Source organism: Poecilia formosa, unplaced genomic scaffold (genome assembly GCF_000485575.1).
Source record: "Poecilia formosa unplaced genomic scaffold, Poecilia_formosa-5.1.2 Scaffold131, whole genome shotgun sequence".
NCBI lineage: Eukaryota > Metazoa > Chordata > Actinopteri > Cyprinodontiformes > Poeciliidae > Poecilia > Poecilia formosa.
The window spans coordinates 723,859-743,742 of NW_006800070.1; the positions used below are offsets into that span (position 1 = coordinate 723,859).

General features: G+C 39.3%; 2 protein-coding genes across 4 annotated transcripts in view; both read left to right on the forward strand.

Annotated features, from left to right (window-relative positions):
• The window catches only part of nin (ninein (GSK3B interacting protein)), a 33,232-nt gene extending 24,814 nt beyond the window's left edge, over positions 1-8,418 (forward strand). Inside the window, exons 19-30 of one of the 2 annotated variants that reach the window (XM_016676309.1) lie at positions 181-279; positions 569-638; positions 730-897; positions 980-1,096; positions 1,335-1,448; positions 2,061-2,207; positions 2,309-2,342; positions 2,627-2,727; positions 2,809-2,907; positions 3,489-3,581; positions 6,964-7,077; positions 7,532-8,418. In XM_016676309.1, coding sequence (XP_016531795.1) covers positions 181-279; positions 569-638; positions 730-897; positions 980-1,096; positions 1,335-1,448; positions 2,061-2,207; positions 2,309-2,342; positions 2,627-2,727; positions 2,809-2,907; positions 3,489-3,581; positions 6,964-7,077; positions 7,532-7,747 — 1,372 coding nt within the window. In that variant the 3' untranslated portion in view covers positions 7,748-8,418. Of the gene's footprint in view, positions 1-180; positions 280-568; positions 639-729; positions 898-979; positions 1,097-1,334; positions 1,449-2,060; positions 2,208-2,308; positions 2,489-2,592; positions 2,728-2,808; positions 2,908-3,488; positions 3,582-6,963; positions 7,078-7,531 lie in introns of both variants that reach the window. The other variant, XM_007561935.2, reaches the window with a different exon arrangement.
• Positions 8,419-9,250: 832 nt separating this feature from the next.
• On the forward strand, positions 9,251-18,593 carry sav1 (salvador family WW domain containing protein 1). 2 transcript variants are annotated; one of them, XM_007561849.2, is made up of 5 exons: positions 9,251-9,573; positions 10,430-10,909; positions 15,621-15,972; positions 16,788-16,916; positions 17,699-18,593. In XM_007561849.2, exons 1-5 carry the CDS (start codon positions 9,480-9,482, stop codon positions 17,913-17,915), a joined length of 1,272 nt encoding a protein of 423 aa, XP_007561911.1. In that variant the 5' UTR covers positions 9,251-9,479; the 3' UTR covers positions 17,916-18,593. The 2 variants fall into 2 exon arrangements, with proteins under 2 accessions (XP_007561911.1, XP_007561912.1); XM_007561850.2 differs by having other exon boundaries at positions 9,253-9,573; positions 15,702-15,972.
• The last annotated feature ends 1,291 nt before the right edge of the window (positions 18,594-19,884 follow it).

Below are 19,884 nucleotides of genomic sequence, written 5' to 3' on the forward strand. Positions count from 1 at the left end.
AGTCACAACGTAGAGCCACGTCCCCTGCCTGTGAAGGTCGAGATTACTTGAGCTAAGCTGCTTTCGTCCTCGTAAAACCCCATCCTGAGTCTTTGAATTCGCCGTATGTGTTCAACACGAAGCTTACTTTGATTTAACGTCTTGTAACATGAGTTTCTAATGACGTCCATCTTCCTTTAGATACAAAGCTACTCGACTAGCAGAGGAAAACGTCTGTCTGCTAAAAAACATCGCTGCTCTGAAGGAAGGAGACTTGAAGGAGGCCAAGGACGAGTTGATGTGAGCCTCTTTAATAAGATATTTTCATAGGGTCTTAGAATTTGATCGTGGTATTTTGTGGTACTGTTGCAATGACAATAAAAAAAAAATCATAAAAATGTATTTAGTGCTTCTTTTTTACGGCAGCTGAGACTGTGTGGCACAGCATTCATAGCCCCACAGTTGTTCAAAATATTCCCATTTAAAACAAAAGATAATGTTGCTTTTATTGTAGGGCCTTGAAGTCCTCCTCTTCTGACGGGAAATATCATCACTTTCCTGCTTTTATTTTTATTTTTCTCATTTGCAGACAAACCTTGGAGGATTTGGAGAAAGAGAAGCTCACAGCTCAACAAGCCGCCGACAGTTTCAATAAACAGGTAACGGAGTACGTTTCCGAACGAGAGAGAGAGTCTGTCGTCAAGAACCGTTTTACTGTTGATGGATTTCAAGGGTTTGACTCGTCTCCAGATTTCAGAGTTGCATTCGCAGAGCCAGCGGCTGGAGGACGACAACGGGCTCCTGGCGGAGAAAAACGCCCAAAGCGTCGCCGACATCGGGAGCCTGCGAGAGCAGCTGGCGGAGCTGATGAAGGAGAACAAGACGAGGGAGGCGCTCCACTTCGAGGAGAAGACCAAGGTCGGCAGCACGCACCCCGCTCCCCGTCCTGCAGTTGAGCCTGTCGGTAGCTGGTAGTTGATTGGTGGTTGTTTTGTGCTAGATGGCAGCTTGTGTGTCTGCTCTGGAGGCAGAGTTTGACAAAGCTCTGAAGGAGTCCGCTCAGCTGGAGGAGAGAAATGGCCAGCTCTCACAGCAGCTGTCTGGCCTCAGGGAGAAGGTGAGCGGCTTAACGTGGGCGAGCCGGTTCGCTGGGAGCTGAACACGAACGCACGCCACACTTTTCAGATCCGTATGTGTAGAATGGCATGAAAACCGTTTCCTCCCACCGTACGACGACTTGTTTTTGTTGTGAAATGACAAAAATGTCACTGCACTCGTATTTGCATTTTCTAAATGTTCTTAAAAGTTTTGAAAGAACAATCAGGGAAACTTTTTTTTTTTTTCCCCCACGTCAGGCCTTCCAGGTGGGATCGATGGAGACTCAGCTCAGCAGTCTGGTAGAGGAGTGCAGGACGGTGGACAAGGAGAGTGCCGGTCTGCGCAGCCAGCTGGCTAAAGCTCAGGAGCAGGCAAGAACCAAACATCCACAACACTGAAAACCCCCCACAAAATCCAAGTATCTTTGGTCTGGTTTCAAGTGCAAACATCTTAGTTTTATCTTATTCAAGTGTACTAACTTACTAGTACCTTTTCAGCAGGAAATGGGAGTTTGTTTTAAGTCAATAATCCCATAATACTGATGGAAAAGTGCTGGTTATAAGGGAAATAATCTGCCAGTGGAACAAGACATTTTTCCCCTTTATAAGCTAAAATATCTTGTTCCTCTGGCAGATTATGTCACTTATAACCAGCACTTTTTCATCAGTAATAAGGGATTATTGACTTAAAACAAACTGCTATTTACTGCTGAAAAGTTAGTAGTAAGTTAGTTTTATCTTTTTAAGTATACTAAGATGTTTGTACTAGAAACTAGACCAAAAATCCCTAATAAGATTTTCTTTTTACCAGACGAATAACGAAGTTTTGACGTTTAAGTAGGTTTAGCTGCAACTTTAGTTTAAAAATAAGCCACATTTCACCAAGTTTAAATCACTTAACAGAAAGTACCGTCTCTACATGAAGAAGTCTAAGAGTTTTGAGTTGGAAAATGAATCTTGAACTTGTCTTCCCACCCCCTGCAGCTGGTATCTGCAGATGAAACCTTCAAGGTGGTGAACAGGCAGAGCGCCCGCCTGAAGTCAGACCTCCGTGTTCTGCAGCAGGAGAGGGATTCCCTGAAGCACGAGGTCGCAGTGCTGCACAAGCAACTGCAGAATGCAAACGAGAAGGTGAGACTTTGTTTTTCTGTCTTTTTTTTTACAATGTTTAGCAAAAAACAGAAGTGCAAAAGTGTGATTCTTTTTTTTTTTTTCTTTTTTTTTAATATCAGAACCAAATTTTGGAGAGGGCCCTGCACTCCGGCGGCCTGCAGAGTCAGAGCAGGAAGCCGAACAGAGAAGATCTTTCCTGGCTGATGGAGCAGGAACAGCAGCTGCTGAGGCAAGAAAACGAGAAGCTTAAAGCTGAAGTCCACAGCATCAGCAGCGACCTCGTCCAGTCCAGAGAGAGGGTGAGCTGACACCAGCAAATAACGAGAGTTTAATGTAAAATAAAATAAAAATCTGGATGAATTGATCTTTGTAGTGTTTAAATTTCTGAGCTTGTGCCTTTCAGATCCGACAGCTTGACGCAACGATCCTCTCGCTGAGCAAACAGAAACAGCAGAGCCATTCCTCCTTCCTGAAGGCCTTGGAACAGGAGAACTTCTTCCTGAAACAGGAGCTGGAACCAAAAGCCGAGCTGCCACGGGTGAAGATCCGACTCCTTTATTTGCTCCTAAAGCGGTCTGATGAAGCAGCAGCTTCCTGATGTCTATTAAATTTGTTTCAGGGCTGCGATGCTGAGCAAAGCCACGCAGAACTGGACAGTCTTCTGCAAGAAAACAAGTCACTCAAGACACAGGTGGCTCGAATGTCAACACACATGGAGGTAAACCCAGAAAACATTTTCAAAAAGTGACTTTTATTTCATTCCTCCCTTATGTGAGTTGTACAACAGGTTATTAGGGAGTTTGTTTGTTTAATTGTGAGAATGTAGTCATAAATATTGAGTGGAAAAGATGCAATTTTACCAGAAGAAAAAACATCTGAAATTATAAGAAAAATGTTTAATAAGGAAAAAGCTTCGTTATCAGGGTCTGACATGACCAGCTCAGTAAATATTTCTACAAAATACACATTTGTTTGCATGATTGTTTCAAAGTCCTGCTTCTGATAATAATGTAATACTGATGTGTTAGAATTTTTTTTATGGCATATCTACTAAGCATTAATCATTATGTGTAAAACTTATACCAAAGTATAACTTCACAAAATGCTCAAAATTCCTCATTATATTTTATTTTATTTTTTGTGTTAGCATTCGTTGGTGGAAAAACAAATCCAGATTTCCTAAAAAACAAAATCTTCAGCACTTTGTTCAATGCTTGAAAAGTTTCGTTGAAATGTATTTTTTGTTTTGTTTTTTGTTTTTAGGAGTTACTCTACTATATTATTCTCTTTTGCTTTCAGTCGTTTCACGCGCAGTACGGCGGACATCTTCCTCCATCGCCTCAGAGGGGGCTGAGGGGACAGCAGCGTGGTGACGACCCAGACAACATGCAGGTGAAGCAAAATTAAAACTTAGAATCATGTCCAAAAGTCTCGATTAGACGCTGCAATAAGAAAAACACAGAGACCTTCGGCTCGCATCTACTTTGCAGCAAATGTAGAGCTATCCAAACTAGACGGTTTAGCACCACTGCATCGTTGTACAGTAAATAATGCACTACTTCCATCCTCTTTCATTTTCTATCATTCTGTTTTTACTTTTTGCCACTCTGGTTATTTGTAAACTTGCTCTGTCAAAGGGGAACCTGCGCACCGTGTCTTACTGTGGGTCATCTGTTGTCATGGGATACAGTGAAAGTCAAAGCTGTGTTCAATCCATTGAGGTCGCTCACTTCAGCTGCTTAAAAATTATGCTAATGTTTTATAAAATAAATAAATGAATAAAAATTACAGATCACGAACATTGCTGCCAAATGTGCTGGAAATGACTGAGCAAAGGTCGCCCAGGGTGATGATAGTTTTTCTAGAATTTTGTTGGAAGCTTTGTATTTAAAAAAAAAAAAAAGTTTTATACAAAAGAATACAAACCCCTTGGAAGTTTTTCTCAATAAATTGCTTCCCAGTCTTTTGTAGCTTCTAACAGGTTTCCCCTCATCCATTTTCTTATCATTTGTAACAATGTTTCCTGGAAAAGACATCCCCCACAGCATGATGCTGCCACCACCAGATGTGGCGGTGTGTCCAGAACGCATTTTTTTGGGGGGGGGTGAGGGGGAGTTTGCATTTCAGACTCATCAGTGCAGTCAACAACCAGGAAATACTTTGAAGTTTGCGATTGTAACGTGAATAAGCCCATCGGGTGTGAATACTTTCGCAACACGTCACATGTTGCAAAAGATGCGACGTGTTCTAAAAGATGGCTGAAAATGCAATAATTTTCCTATCAGTGTAATTTTTCAGACATCTGAGCTGAATGATTTCTGTTCAGTTTTGGTTTTTTCCATTTTATTTTTTGTTCTTTCAGCTTAAATGCTGGGATCTCTGTGTTCTTTTTTTTATTATTATTATTTGTTGCTGCCGTCACACACATCACTATCCCAGCATCTTGTCTGTTCTCATGCCACACATGTAGTGTTTACTTTCTGGGTTTGGTGTCCAGTCCATTCAGACTGTTTGTGTCCCAAAACTTACTGTTCTTATTTAAGTTTCCATCTCTGGGCTGAAGGAGTTGAGCTGCGGTGATCATCTGGGTGTGGTCCTGGTTCCTGTTTATTTTTGTTGTTGTTGTTTCTGTCAAGCTAATAACATTAGATTTATGACTCTGATCATAAGCAAAAAAAACAAAAACAAAAATGTGTAACTCTGTATACTGCAGACCTTTATACTAAAACTGAGTTGTGTTAAGGCTTCATCTATGTTCAGATAATATAACTATGAACTTTTGACAGTGCCTTGCAGAAGTATTTATCTCTTAAGCCACAAAAATATAATGTAATATATAATTAGGATTTTAAATGATCCAACACAAGAGAGTGGATGCATCTCCACTTTTTAAGTAGTTAGGTGGTTTCTAAGCTTTTTGATGAGATTTCCACTCCACACTTTTCAGATTTTTTTGTAAGACAGTGAGAGCTAAGCTTTCTCTTCTGTTTCACTTTGTCTCGGTAAATCACACCAAACGCATAAAAATGTGTGTTTGTTGAATAATGACCACAAAGTAATACAATTCAGAATAAATGAATACTCTGTGAGGCACTCGGGATCCAATGCCATCATTACTGGAATTATTATTGTTTTTCATAGTTTCATGGATTTTTTTTTTCTGTTTTTCTAGTTAATAGAATAGATTTATAGTTAACACATCTAGCAGACCTAAAAAAAACTTGTAGACTGTGTGTGTGTGTGTGTGTGTGTGTGTGTGTGTGTGTGTGTGTGTGTACCAGGTTTTCATATCCTTATGGGAACCTATTTTTGTATACAATGTGGGGTTATGGGGACCATTGCTCCTTGTGGGGACATTTTCTTGATCCCCATGAGGGAAATTGTTGTTTTTTAGATTAGTGGTTAGTCTGTGATGGTTTGGTTCAGGGTAAAGGTTAAGATGAGGGTTAGATATGTGATGGTTAGGAGTATGGTAAGGGTTAGGCTGTAGAAATTAATGGAAGTCAATGTGGAGTCCCTGCAAGTGATGAAAACATGACTGTGTGTGTTGAGGGTTGGAGGAGAGGGTAGACCTCTGGTGAAGTGTTCCTGCCTTTTCTCTCCAGGGGGCGCCGCCGGAGCAACGGGTTGCTCACGCAGACAGCTGCAGGCGGATCGGTGGATTGTGACAGCCGCCGCTTTCCCCCGCGCTCAACTTCTTTAACACTTCTCTTCTCTTCTGACATATTTGAAGTCAGAGCATTAAATGTGATGCTCTCCCACATCCTGAACAAATGTGCCTGACTGAAAAGGCACAAAGGTGCGATTCTGTTTCTCCGCTGCTAGGGGGCAGAAATGAGCAAAGGGAGATCCTGCCGGGGTATTTTTGTTTATTTTTTATTTTTTTACCAAGCAATGTGAATTTAGAACAATGACACTTAAAGCTATGTTTACCAGACATATTTTAGAAAATGTAACTTTTTCGACAGATATTGACTGTTATAGTTTACTAAATTGGGTTGATTGCAGGGAGTTTTGATGTTGTATGTGTGGGAAGTTTCATTAGAGCACTTTTACTCTTTGTAATAAATGTGACCGGGTATTTAAATCCTCAGAGGCTAAATGGTGTGGATATTTGCCTTATTATTATGGAGAAAAGTTACGTTTTAGGTGCATTTTGTGCCCTCTAAGCCTCTTCATTTAATCACCCGACATGTTACTGTATGGTGTAAGACTCCTGGTGTTTTGTTTTCTTTCTGTTTAAGCTAGAAATGTTCACATGTCAGACAATAAATGTAGCTAATTATGTTGTGGACCTGTTTTTGTTGCTGCTGCGCAACCAAAGTGAAGTTTTTCTGTCACACGTTTCTTTCACTTACTATTTTTGTAGTATTTATCTTTAATTGGTGTGCCATCATTGCCCTATTTATTTTTTGAGTTGTCACTTTTTTTTCTCCTCCATGTTGTATGGTTATTTATTTTTTCTTAAGTTTTATTTATACATTAAATTATTGATTTATTTTTTTTGTAGGCATATGTGAAATTTTTTTAAGCATATTTAATTTTAATTTATTTTCAAGGGATCACTTTTAGAATTGTACCGAAAATCATCCTCTGCAAAAATCAGTTGGAAAATAAAGCAACCATGTCGCAAAAAAAAATCCAAATGTCTGCATGTTGTTTTCTTCTTCTAGTCACACGTCTTTATTTATCACAACTTTAAAAATGAAATAAAAAATCACATTTTGCTACGTCTGCATTTTCTTGACTATATTTCTGGCTGTCTTCTCACCAGGATGAACGAGAGAGGAAGATGAAGAAGATGGAGGAACGCATGAGAGAAATCGAACTTTCACTCCATAACGTCAAGCTGCTGCTGAAGGAGAAGGTGACTCAGCTGAAGGACCAGGTATGTCATGATCATCCTCAAAAAGTGGCTTCACATACCGGTAAAACCAACTTTTATAAGCTAAAATTAAGAAGACGGAAAGATGGATGAATAAATTCTAGTGAGCTCCTTTGTAGATGCTTGTGAAAATGTTTGGGCTTTTTTTTTTTCTTCCAGTAACTGAAACTTTAAAAGTCAGTCAATTTTATTAATGAGAGATTAAAGGTTGTTTTTCAGGCTAAATATAAATCCAAACTACTTTTTTTTAAATAAAATGTTTCCATCATGTTTTACTTGTGAGAAGCTTTTACACCACATTAATATTAATATGTTCTATTTACACTTTATTTGAAAGTTTGACTGGCATAGAAAATAGTTTGTTTTTCTACCAATTTATCTGTGTCCACCTACTTTCCAAACAGAAAATCTTTTAACACGCGACCGGTAAATCAATTCATTTCTCCGACTCTTGCAGCTCCACAGGAACGGCAAAGCAGACGTGCTGATCAAGGACCTGTACGTGGAGAACTCTCAGCTGATCGAGGCTCTGGAAATAACGGAGCAGCGGCAGAAAATCACAGAGAAGAAGAACTACCTGCTGGAAGAGAAGATCTCCAGCCTCAACAAGATAGTGCGAGACCTAAACCCGTCGACGCTCTCGTCGCTGCCGTACAACTACAAATGCCTGTAACGCGTCTCCTGAAACACTCGGCTCATTTTGAAGGAGTTGGTCGTGCCAACTTTGATTAGGCACTGAACGTATGCGAACTACAGGGACACTTGTGCAACAGATGCAGGACAATTGGAGGGCTCAGACTTATGTAAACGTCGCTGCTAAATATGCAGGATCTCCATTTGTTTTATTCTTAACCGCAGCAGGTCGACAGACTTGAGTTTTTTTATTAACCAAATGTGAGGTCAAACGGTTGGCTAGTCATTTATTTTGTAGTGATTTTATCATTTTAAAACTATTTTTAAGCTGAAAAGTTGGCTACAAATAGGAAAACAATCCCACCTTTGCATACTCTGTACCATCTCTGTCCAAAGAGAAAAGCAACATTGATGTAAAATGTGTGTCTGTGTTGGTCCTGTAGACACAATGTTAGGAACGAACAGGAAGTAAAATCATGGACAGAATCATCAGTTTTGTAATGCGGACGATGTTTTTGCTTTTTATTTAACACTACCTGAAACTATGTGGACTATAAAAGTCTCGTGTGGCAATACTTAACGTTTATTTAATTATAATTAAGGGGGAAAAAAATGCAATAATCTGTTGCAATATGTAAAGTTGCCATCATGAATGTTTTTGAGCTGAAATGGTCTGTTACAAGTGCAAATAAAATGTATAGCATTCTGATAGTTTGTGGTCATTTTCTTCCTGATTCGAAATGCGATTCTCGTTTTTCTTCTTCTGCTGTTTAACATATTCATCTATTGAGGTAACTGGAATTTGGATTAAATAGTGCTTGCTCCACCACCATATCCTGCAAAAGCTTCACACATGGTCAAAATTTTTATAAAATACTTTTTGATTGTTGTCAACTTAAAAATAAGCCCCACAACTGGATCAAGTCGGGATTGTGGTGTATTGAGGAAGTATTACTACTTGACTAAAGTCCAAAGGGTTGGAGTCTCAGTTGATGGCGTCTCAGCTAAAGTTCTACAGCTTTTTATTTCTCTTTCTCACTGTTTATGTTTCAATTATGTTTTTTTAAATCTCTTTCTCACTGTTTATGTTTTAATGTTTTTTTAAATCTCTTTCTCATGCTGTTTTTATTTTAATTATGTAAAGCACATTGAAATGCCTTGCTGCTGAAATGTGCTATACAAATAAAATTTGATTGATTGATTGATTGAACTTTTCCACCTTTTTTATGCTTCAATCACAAAATTTTATTTTATTGTGGATTTCGTGATAAACCAACACACTGGTGGTGCAAAACTGTCAAAGGAAAAGTAGAAATAGTGTCATTTTATTTTATTTTTTTATTGAGAAAGGAGTATTATTCTCTTTTATTCTGATACTATTAACACTTCCTGATCAGTACATCTCCGTTACTTACTTTACTTTTAAGAATTTTATTTATAAATGTTTTCTCTCCACTTTAGTTATGCTCTACTTTGTTTTGGTCCGTCAATTCGCTACGCTTCATCGACACGGCATTTAATAGTGGTTGTGCTCAAACCGTCCTGCAGGGGGCGTGTGACCAGATTGGAGGACCAGCGCTGGGACAGGACTGCTGCTGCAGCATAGTCGCTCCCAGTGGCTACAGTTAGCTGGCTAACTGCTGCTAGCTGTTGGACAGCTGAAAATGTTTACTTTCTGCCAGTTGTTAATGGAGCGCAGGATGGTAGCAGCGTCGGAGGATTGTGCCATGACTTCCCAGTGTCTTCTTGATGACGTTCCCAAACTTTAAGTTATGCTCTCACGAAAGAAAAGTAAAAACGAAGCGTCAAAACCAGCTGAGGTACACGGGAAATATGTGAAGAAGGAAACGTCTCCGCTCCTCAGAAGTAAGCGCAACAAGTTGTTTGAGCGGCTAGCGCAGGTTAGCATACGTTAGCTCGCTAGCTAAAGTTAACTAGTGCCTGGCTGTACTTAGCTAATGTAAACCAACACATTGAGATGAGAGTATGGAAACATTTAACCACATCATTATGATTTAGAAACTGATTTGCAATGTAATGTACACTGTATGTATTCAGGTAGGATGCTAACAAAGTAGTCCGGTGCTAAATGAAAAGCTCATTGACTTTATGTTATGAAAGAGGATAACAATTCTGACGATAACTGCTGTAAATTAAATACACCGGACCTTTTATTTGCCTTAGCAACATTTAGATAAGTTATCTTTTCTTTTTAACTCCTTAACTAAAGCTAAGATCCTTAGAAATGTAAAAGCCAAAGTGTTCTTCTGTTTAAATGCCTAATTAGCTTGTTGACAAAACAGAAGAGTTTCAATGAGGGTTTAGATATACTGCCATAAATAAGCTTATTCTGTCAATTTTTTGTTATTATTTAATGTGTTGTGGTTTTTAACTTCGGGTTTAAAGTAATCTTTTAATTTGACCAACATTTTTCTTCTAACTGGAAGAAGTTAGTTTAGGATGCCAGAGTTCTAGAGGTTCTCTGTGAAAAGTTAAATATTGTGACAGCAAAACGTCCATTGGAGTTCATTGCAAAAGATGAATGGTTCGGCAATTTGAGAAGCATGTTGTTTCTGTAGTGTCTTCAGTTCATTCTCTAATAAAATATTTCTTTTGACACTTCTGGGATCTGCCCACCAATTTCTAATACAAATATATAGTTTTTGGACTATAGTCTCTAACTCCTGACACTGTTAAGCTGACCTTTGTTGATGTCTTGCAGATCTTATGCCCTCATTCATCCGCCATGGACCCACTATTCCCAGACGAACAGAGGGGCCCCCGCCGGAGATGGCGTCCTCTTCCTACTCTGTGGCGAACAGCAGGGAGTCGGTCGTGTCCCGCAACAAGAGCGTCCTCCGTGCACCCGTGCAGAGGACGCCACATGAAGTGGCCCGCAGAGAGAGCCACCGCATGTCAGCGCCGCCGTACCTGCCTCGCAGTCTGGGAGACCTGTCCCATGAGTACCGCGGCTCAACGCAATCCTTCCTCACCAATGTGGGCCCCATGTCGGAGAATGGAGATGCTGCCAGGTATTACTACCCAGCTGAACCCTATTATGAAAACCAGCAGCAGCAGCATCAGCCCAGGAGAGTGCAGGAGCGCTTCCCTGATGACTATAGATACTATGAACACAATGAGCACAACTTCCAAAGACTCCCCCACCAACACCACTCCCCAGGGCCAAGCCGACCCCCTTCAGGTAACAGGAAATGCTTTCTAATTAGTAGTTAAAAAGTCATAAACTAAAAGTGATATTTTTCAAGATGTTACAAAGGCTACAGATTTTACCTGCACACATTCATTTTGAAGTCTTATTTGAGAAACTCAAATGAAGTTTTTTCAATAAGTTTGTAATGGCAGGTCTTGTGGATGGAAAGTAAACCTTTCAAGTCTGAGGACTAATCAGACGCCTGCTGATAGAGCTTCAAACAGTCAATCAACTTGCAATTAATTCTCAGTGGTTTAATTAAAAATTGTTCTGACGGATTAACTGATTTTGTCCGCTTAGATCTTTTTTTTAGTGCGGTAGTTTGGCCTCCATCCAGAAGAGGGCACCACTGGCTGTCCTTAAGTGGAGCCAGTTGTTACAAAAACAAAGATGGTGGGGCCATACTAGTGCAGGAAAGAGGAACTGTTCAAACAGTTTGGGATGAAAAAATTACTTTTTGCTGTTCTTTTTGAAATATAAACACTTAATAGCGCTCATTCATCTGAACTGAATGCACAGAGCACCATCAGCTTCTCATTCAAAAATTATTTATGTACTAAGATAACAGAAAAGTGGAGGGGATAACAAAGAATATATGAACATCTGTTTGTTCATGACAGATTAAGTGCTTCACAAATTCATATTTCTTCTATTCAGCAACCTAAAAGGCTCCTGTTTTGTTATATTTTATAAATATGCCTCAGTTTAATAATGCGAGAAATCCACAATTTTCTGCTTATTCAGTCAGTATTTAATACAGCTGTCACAAAATAATGTTAAAATTTAATTAAGTTTCATTCAAATTCAGTTTATTATTTAAAAAAATTTGACCCTTTATGTTACTGAATGGCTGTCGGCCCTCTTTTTTAAGAGCTTTTTAAGAAAATGGCTGCTATCAAAGTTCAATCAACTTTCGGTAAACTCATTGATCAATGACTTGCATTCCTACCTGCCAGTTATATGGAGACTTAACACATGGTTTAGTCAAAGTAACCTCTCTGATGTGCTCCGTTTTAAATATTGCTTATGGTTTTTGAACCACAAGCAGATGACTGAAATACAAGCCACCGGTTTCCAATCCAACAGAGTCACTGTAGTTCATGGTTTCATCCAGATCACATGTTGTCATAAGAAAGCTCCACACTGTAAACAGTAGTACGTTGCGAGTGTAAATTTACCCCCCGAGAGTAAAATTGTATGCGGCTTGCAGGAATTTTCCACTTCTCCTCGAGCAGAAACCCTTTTATTATGTGGCCGTCTTGTTGATGCGTCCCGCCTTTTGCATATCGTTCAGCTCTTTTTGAAGTGAAGTCAAACAAGTGTTGGAGTCTCTGCATTTAGAAAAAAAAATCTCTCCATTTGCCAATAACTTTCTGCTGGCAAACTAGTAATTTCCAGTCAAAAGCCTCCGTTTTAAATGGCTCCCATGCACTGATCTCTGTGTAGCTGCATGTCATCCTGATGCGGATTTATAAAAATGCATGTGTGTGTCAGAAGAAAGAGCAGTGTCATTTTCATCCCTTTTACTTTTCGCGACACTCTAAAATGAGCTGCTGTCATCTTGACTTGACACTAATCTGTGAGGTATTCTTGCACATTGTCTGGATTGTGTAGCATTTAACATTTACTCATTGTTCAAATTTTAGACTGCCAGCTAACTTCCTTTTTCATTTTTGTCCTCGTCTCCCTCCTGCTCAGGTTGTCAGATGATGACACTAATTAGTTAGCAAAATATTTGTGGCATGGAAGGCAGGGTGTTACTTAATCAGAAGTGCAGCTACACTGAAGGTGACTATTTTCATTTAGATGTCTGCCGCTAACACATTTAGCCAGTCATAATTTCTCTTTAAGAACTGTGGAATGAGAAGATATAAGAAACGTATTTAGTCCAGCTTTGATGCTGTTGGTCAGAATTGACGTCACGATGTGTGAGAAACTAATTTCTGTAAAAACTGTGTTTTACTAAATTATTTGGACTTGCCATTTTTAGCATAATCTGTTAGCATGTAGCTCACTTACGTCGTCTGACTAAAACAGTGGTCTGGCTGCACTTTGTTCAGGTTTCCTGTTATCTGCGGATAGTCTCCATCTTTTTGCAGCACTCGTGTGTGATGCATTCACTGATCAGAAAAAGAGCTGAATATTGGGTTTCCAGCATAACGGCCTCCTCTTCCTCGCACTTTCTTATCCTATCTTACCAAATAAATGTCCACGAGTCTTTTTATTGTATATACATTTTTATATTGTTGTTTTTTCCCAAACAACTTACAACTCAAACAAATTAATTAGTGGGAACTAGTGGTGTGCCGATCGATCGGCCACCGATCATAATCGGCCGATTTCCCTGAAAAAGTGTATGATCAGTGATCGCCGATCACGGTGTCTTGCCGCCGATCACACAAACCGATTACCTTCATCTCATTTCCCAGCCTGCCTGTGCAGCTGGTCTCCTCTTTCCTTCACTCTGCTCAAACGCGCAGCAACAAATCCTAAGCAAAAAATGAAGTCATTACAGATGGTTAAACAATGATCCAGTTTGGTGACATTTAATGAACATTTGAAGAGGCAATATTATGAGTGTTCCGAGCACATAGTGGTACTTTTTTATAGCATAATCAAATAACCATGATACCGTCAGCTGTTAGAAAAAAAGGCTGTATTTATCAAACATTATTGCTTAAAAGAAATTTGACTGCACAATTTAACACCTTGAAATTCGCCTTCAGGAAGTCATCACATCATTTTCCCCGTTAAGCTGTTTACAAATGTTCTGCGAAACATCTGAGAAGTAGTTTGTGTGATTTGAGGATTGGACATACTAGTTTAAATAGTAGTTTAAAAATAATAGGGAAACATCCATCAGGTGATTGTTCCTATTGCGGGGAAACAGAAGGAGTAGAACGTGTGTTGATTTATTGTAGAAAATATATAAAATAGAGGAAAGAATTGGAAAGGGTGATGGGGATTTCAGTAACTACGGCTAATTTATTAGGGAACCATCAATCACATGCTATAATTCAAGCACTTATTAAATATTTAAAAGATACAATATTAGCTGAGAGGATTTAGTATGTGTGTGTGTTTGGGTGTATATGTATATAATTTAGTTATTTTAAGATTTGAAGATGTATCGGAAAAAATTAATTTCTGAATTACATCTCCGTCCAGTTGATGGCGGTAATGCACAAAGTTTGTAAGCTGCCAGAAAAAGCTATAGAAGAAGAAGTAATTAGTGTGATGAGCTCAGCAGCTGCCAGTTTCACCAGGTGTTTCCTGATTGCTGCGCTGCTTGACTGAAGGTGACTAAAGGAGCTGAGTGGAAAAGGTGCTTGGTGAAAGCAAGTATTTAGACAACCCCAAATGGCGAAGTTAAGGGCTTTTACAAACTTGCCTGAAATAGCCGAAGAAACTGAAATATCGGAAGAAACTGAAATATCTGAAGAAACAGGTATGTTTTTGATTAGGGAATAACCTTATGATATGATATAAAGCTAACAATCAATTTAGATAATACTGCCCCTTTAAAAAAAATCTAATTTGATTTCCCCTTCTGACTGCCAGTACAATGCAAGAAGCCAGAAATTGATTTTGAAGTTGATTTATGCATCAACAGTTAATTACTATAAAACTTGTATATGAACTTATGAGAAGTCTTCATGCATTAGAATTACAGTACCTGGCCAAAGGATTCTCCTTTAATTTTTGTTCTTGCATTTTATGAGGACTACAAACTTGAGTGTATTTTGTTGGGATTTCATGCAATGCAGTGATCAACATCTCAGGTGTGAAAGTGTTAAACAATTTTTCTTGCACGCCACAAATTTGACGTTTATGGAATAGCAACATTGTTGAGGTAAAACTAAAATGTACAGGTTTCCTCAGGCGATGGACGGGACAAACGTTGCAGTTCTGGTCACATTTTATTTGTAAAAAAAAAATGTTCATTTTCTTTCCGATTCACATTGTCCCACTACTTTGTTATGCAACGACAATGTTTGTAGTCGTTGCATAACTGTGACCCTGCGTAGTGAGTCTTTATCTTAAGAAGAAAAAAAAAACTAAAGTTAAGCATGATGATGAGGTGAAGAGAGAGTACGCTTTTCTGGAGCAGAAGCACATTCCATTCCTTCACTCAGCGGCTGGCAGAGAGCTCCAGCTCTGTTGCCCTGCTGCTGTCACTCTCATGCAGAATTTATCCAACTTTGGTTCCCGTTTTCATTTCCTTAACTTTTCCAGAATTTTTCAGCCCCTCTCCTGGCTCGCTCGCCAGTTCCAAAGTCTTGATACTTGTCTGCGCAGCTAGTGGCTAATAAAAGTAGCTTTTAGGAAGCTGGCAGCTTGCAGAAAGTGTTTAGGAGGTTTACCATTTTGTTCTTGTGCGTTTGGCTGGTGTTGGAGACCCGACTGACTTCCTGTCCAAATGTAAAACACTCCCATTTCCTTCTATTCCTCCAACATTCACAGTTGGAGGATTTGTCACATCAGTCAAAATGATTTACAACTCTGCCCACGTTTAGTTTTACTTCCAAACTGCATTCATCGTGCCTTTAGCAGCGATTCTCAGCCTCCTTATCTTACCCTGCTGTATGTTTAGTCGCCCCATTAGATGACCTTTTCAGCAACAGCACATTCCTCTCTTTTAAATGACACTTTCCCACACAAGACAGGAAGACATTTTTAAATGTCTCCTTTTTCCCAGAAGTGCCGTTAGCTGACCGCTGCTGTGCTGCAAATTTGCTCGGACGTCTCTGCTGCTTCAGTCAGAAAGGTTTGTTTTCCTCAGGCATAGGTCGAATACAGGCTAAGTCTCTGGGGAACCTCTCCAGCCTGACCGGAGAGGACATCCCCCTTCCGGCCGGCTGGACCCTCGACTGGACCATCCGCGGCAGAAAGTACTACATCGACCACAACACCAACACTACACACTGGAGCCACCCTCTGGACAGGGAGGGGCTCCCTCCGGGCTGGGAGAAAGTAGAGTCTGCTGAGTTTGGGGTCTATTATATGGATCACATTAACGAAAGAGCACAGTATCGACATCCATGTGCCCCAAGGTAATCCTATAGTGACATGTTTCCATCTACTGAGCCCATTTGTGTTTTTTGTTCTTTTTGTAAATCATTGTTCTATCAATTTAGCTTTTCTCTTTAGGCAGTTTGAATACACTTAAGTTAGCTTGGAACTTAATCTGTAATCATTTTTAGTATTTGCCACTATTTTTGATAACTTTTAGACCGGTGGTGTCCAAAGTTGGTCCTGGAGGCCCGGCATCCTGCATGTTTTGGTTCTCTCCCTGGTTTAACACACCTGGATCTAATGATGGCTCATTAGAGGCCTAAGGAGAACACTGACCTGCTGAGGACATTGTTTCTACCAGCAGGGGGAGAACTAGAACATGCAGGATGCCGGCCCTGTTTTAGACCCTCATTAATTCAAGAGATTAAAAACACAAAAGGTATTTTTTGATTTGTCAAATGTTTCTCTTTGTTCTTGTATAGATTTTTTGACTCATGACCTTATGAGATTACAAAACCAAAACTACTCCAAGAAAAGGTAGTGGATGGCAACAAGTGGTTTGTTCCTCAAACGCTCTTTTTGAACTTAAAGACCACATTAAGTAACACCTCCTTACATCCAGGTTGTAAGAATTTTTTGAATTTTCTTTTTCCAACAAATGAACAACATATTTTTCAATCAAGTCTGAAGTGTGTTCAAGAATCAAACCACCTGTAGCCACACGTGGCCTTTTCTTGGAATATTTTGGGGGCTTTGGATCTTTCATTTACATAATTGCTCCTTATTTACAAAACCAATAGTAAGCTATTCCATAAATCATTTACTGTTCATGACATAATTTTTTTTTTTCCAGCGTGCCTCGCTACGATCAGCCGCCGCCGCCACCTCCTGTGATCCATCAGCCAATGCTGGTGCCGGCTAACCCGTACCATGCGGCTGAGATCCCAGACTGGCTGCAGGTGTACGCCCGCGCACCCCTCAAGTGAGTACAGACTGTGGAGTTAGCAGGAGTGTTTTTTTTTTGTCTAAAATTGAAAATAATAAGAAATTATTTTTGTCTTTTACTGCAACAAGGTATCTGAATCCTTAAGTCTTAAATGAATTGGAAAAGTTTCCCTTAAATCAATGTAAATTTTAACTTGATTTAAGTTTACCTTAAATTTAATCAGTTTTTAAATGTATTCTATGTGGTTTATTTTTTCTCTTTTCTGTCAGGCAAATGTTTGAGTTGCATGCAGACAAATTAATTAAATTCTATGACTTGCTAGCTGCTAATGTACCTTTCAAAGCTAGATGGCCTGTTTGCACTAAATTAAAACGGGCAGTTTCCCAACGCTAGCTAGCAAATAGGCTAGCTAGCATACTTGCACTATATTAAAGCACAAATGTTTTTAAAATAAGAGATTTTTAGCTATCTAGTTATCTTTTTGTGTCTCCTGAACAAGTATTTATCAGCAGTTTGGTTGTCTTGGCCATTGGCTCACTTCTGTTGCCAACCTACATGCTACATTTATTGTTAAAAAAAACAACTTGGCACTACTGCTCTATAAAATACATTTTTCTTTTGTTCGCTTGTCATTATTCCTGGCCTTAAAGTTCATTCACAGCTGTCTTAAAAGTTTTAGATTTGTATTGGTGAGACCTGCAGAAACCCTGAGCAAATTGTCATATTCGCACCGTAAAATTTTCACTCCTTCCTGAGCTCATAACAAACCATCTTTATTCTTTAACACTTTATTCTTCCCCCCTTCTCCCTCTCTCCAGATACGACCACATCTTGAAGTGGGAGCTGTTCCAGCTGGCTGACCTGGACACGTATCAGGGCATGCTGAAGCTGCTGTTCATGAAGGAGCTGGAGCAAATCGTCAAGTTGTATGAGGCATACCGCCAGGAGCTGCTGACGGAGCTGGAGGCCCGCAAACAGCGGCAGCAGCAGTGGTACGCCCAGCAGCCCAACAAGGGCTACGGCGGGAACATGTGACGGCCGTTCTGCTGTGTGACGAGGAATGCCTTTGCTGAGGTTGCGACGGTTTGGGGAGTGGTCCTTGTTTTGCCTTTGATATCGAGATTGACTCGTAAATTACTTCCTTACCAAAAAAAAACCCATAAACATAAAATCCGTGCCTTTTTGCTCGATCCAAATATATAAATATAAATATACCAGCCAAGAAGTTGAAGCACTTCCTGACAGGGAGGAGAAGAGGAAGAATCAGCTCAAGTGATGCTCACTTTATGAATGACTGGAAAAGACAAACACTAGAATGAAGACGTCGCCGGCGGACACTGCTTGTTGTGGCGTTGGGAACCACCAACCTGAGATGTGAATGATGGTGCAATTTTTCCTTTTTTTTTTCTTTTTTTTTTGTTTCAGGACTGGGAAGCACCAAGTCTGAAAGTCTGGATATTTGCTGCGAAACATCACAAAACTGTGCCTTTAATAAAATGCATCAACTTTCTAGTTTTTGCTCATATGCCAACATCATCTAATCCGTCTTTTTTTTTTTTTTTTTTTTCCTGCGAAAAATGACCGGCAGCTTCTTTTATTTAAGCTTTTTTTTTTTTCTCCCTTTTGCTTTGTAACCATCATAAACTAAAACGATACTCCATAAAGTAAATAAACATGCATTGCTCTTGTTTTCTGACGTTCTGTACACTAAAAGACAATCCAAAGGTTTGTGTGATTTGTGAAACAATTGATGCTGCCGTTCATCTGACATGACAGCACTACAAATCGGGAATATTCTTGTTTTTCTGTGTTTGACAAAAATAAGCTATTGGACATTTTACCATATCCTCTCTAAATGACATAAAGTTTGCCAGAAAGAACCATTTACAACTTAAACTGCTGTGAATCTTTCTTTGTTTTTGGAATGGATGTTTTGGGTGACTTTACTTTTGGGTAAGTTCCCAGCCTTGTTTTGGGATGCTCAAATAATTTTATATGCCCCAAAGACCGCTTGATGTGGGGGGGGAAATCAACAAAATGAACTTTTAGTAAACTAAAGGTCTCACCTGTGTCAATATATTTTTTTCCAAAGCAGACTTAAAATGGATCAAGGTTGTACAGCTTAAGAGCAAGAATTTGATCCCAGAGTTTAAATCTGCTGTGGATTTTCTCGCGTTGCATTCAGGCTCGCGTACATTCATGCACTTCTTTTGAGTTTAAAATTCCTCAGCAGGTTGCAGAAATATAATTTCGTTGCCTCCAACAAGCTTCTGGTGGGATATTTGGCCACTCTTTTTAGTTGGTTTTCTGATAAAGGCAACTTTTAAACAGTCCACAGATTTTCAATTGTGTTCAAGTCAGAAACTTAATGTTGGGCTGTTTTATCTTTTCCAAAATCAGTTTTGGTTCACCCAACCCCCTCACTAGTCCAGTGTGCAGAAGTGTCTTTAAAGGGTGTCTTTTTTTGTGTGCTACCTTGGACTTGCATTTTGAATTTAACTGAACATAAACATAAAATAGTTTAATAAAATCAGCTATCGGTGATAAAAACAGTCTTGGCATCAGTTCAGCACTTTAACGGGCAGCTGGTTTGTGAAAGTGGTGGTTCTGGTTATTGTAAAACATGAATTCTCCCCAAAATATCCTAAAATATAAATCCAACTCCAGTTAAATTTAATTTCAAAGCACTCCTGTTTTAAATTATATTTTAAAGTATCACTTTTTTGTTTGTTTGTTTTTTTTTTGGGGTTTTTTACCTCTGTAGATGTGTTTTTTTTGGTTTTGGGGGCAAATGTGTGTTTGCACTGGAGTTGTTGCTGCTCCTTGATGTTTGTGTAACTTTTGTCTGTTTGGATTAGAGAAAATCCACTATAAATTTAATCTACCCTACTTTGAAAGAAAAATCAATCTGTTCAGACAAATCACTAAAAGAAAAAACCCCTAAATAAATGGCAGGTATATAAATTTCTCAATCAGGAGTTAAATCAGGATGCTGCATTTGAAA

Bases quoted from the DNA above. Each gene is read 5' to 3' on its own strand.
- sav1 (XM_007561849.2), top strand. From the start codon at position 9,480: ATGCTCTCACGAAAGAAAAGTAAAAACGAAGCGTCAAAACCAGCTGAG. The intron at 9,574-10,429 runs GTAAGCGCAACA...GATGTCTTGCAG, and splicing joins AACGTCTCCGCTCCTCAGAA to ATCTTATGCCCTCATTCATC. The intron at 15,973-16,787 runs GTAATCCTATAG...TTTTTTTTCCAG, and splicing joins CGACATCCATGTGCCCCAAG to CGTGCCTCGCTACGATCAGC.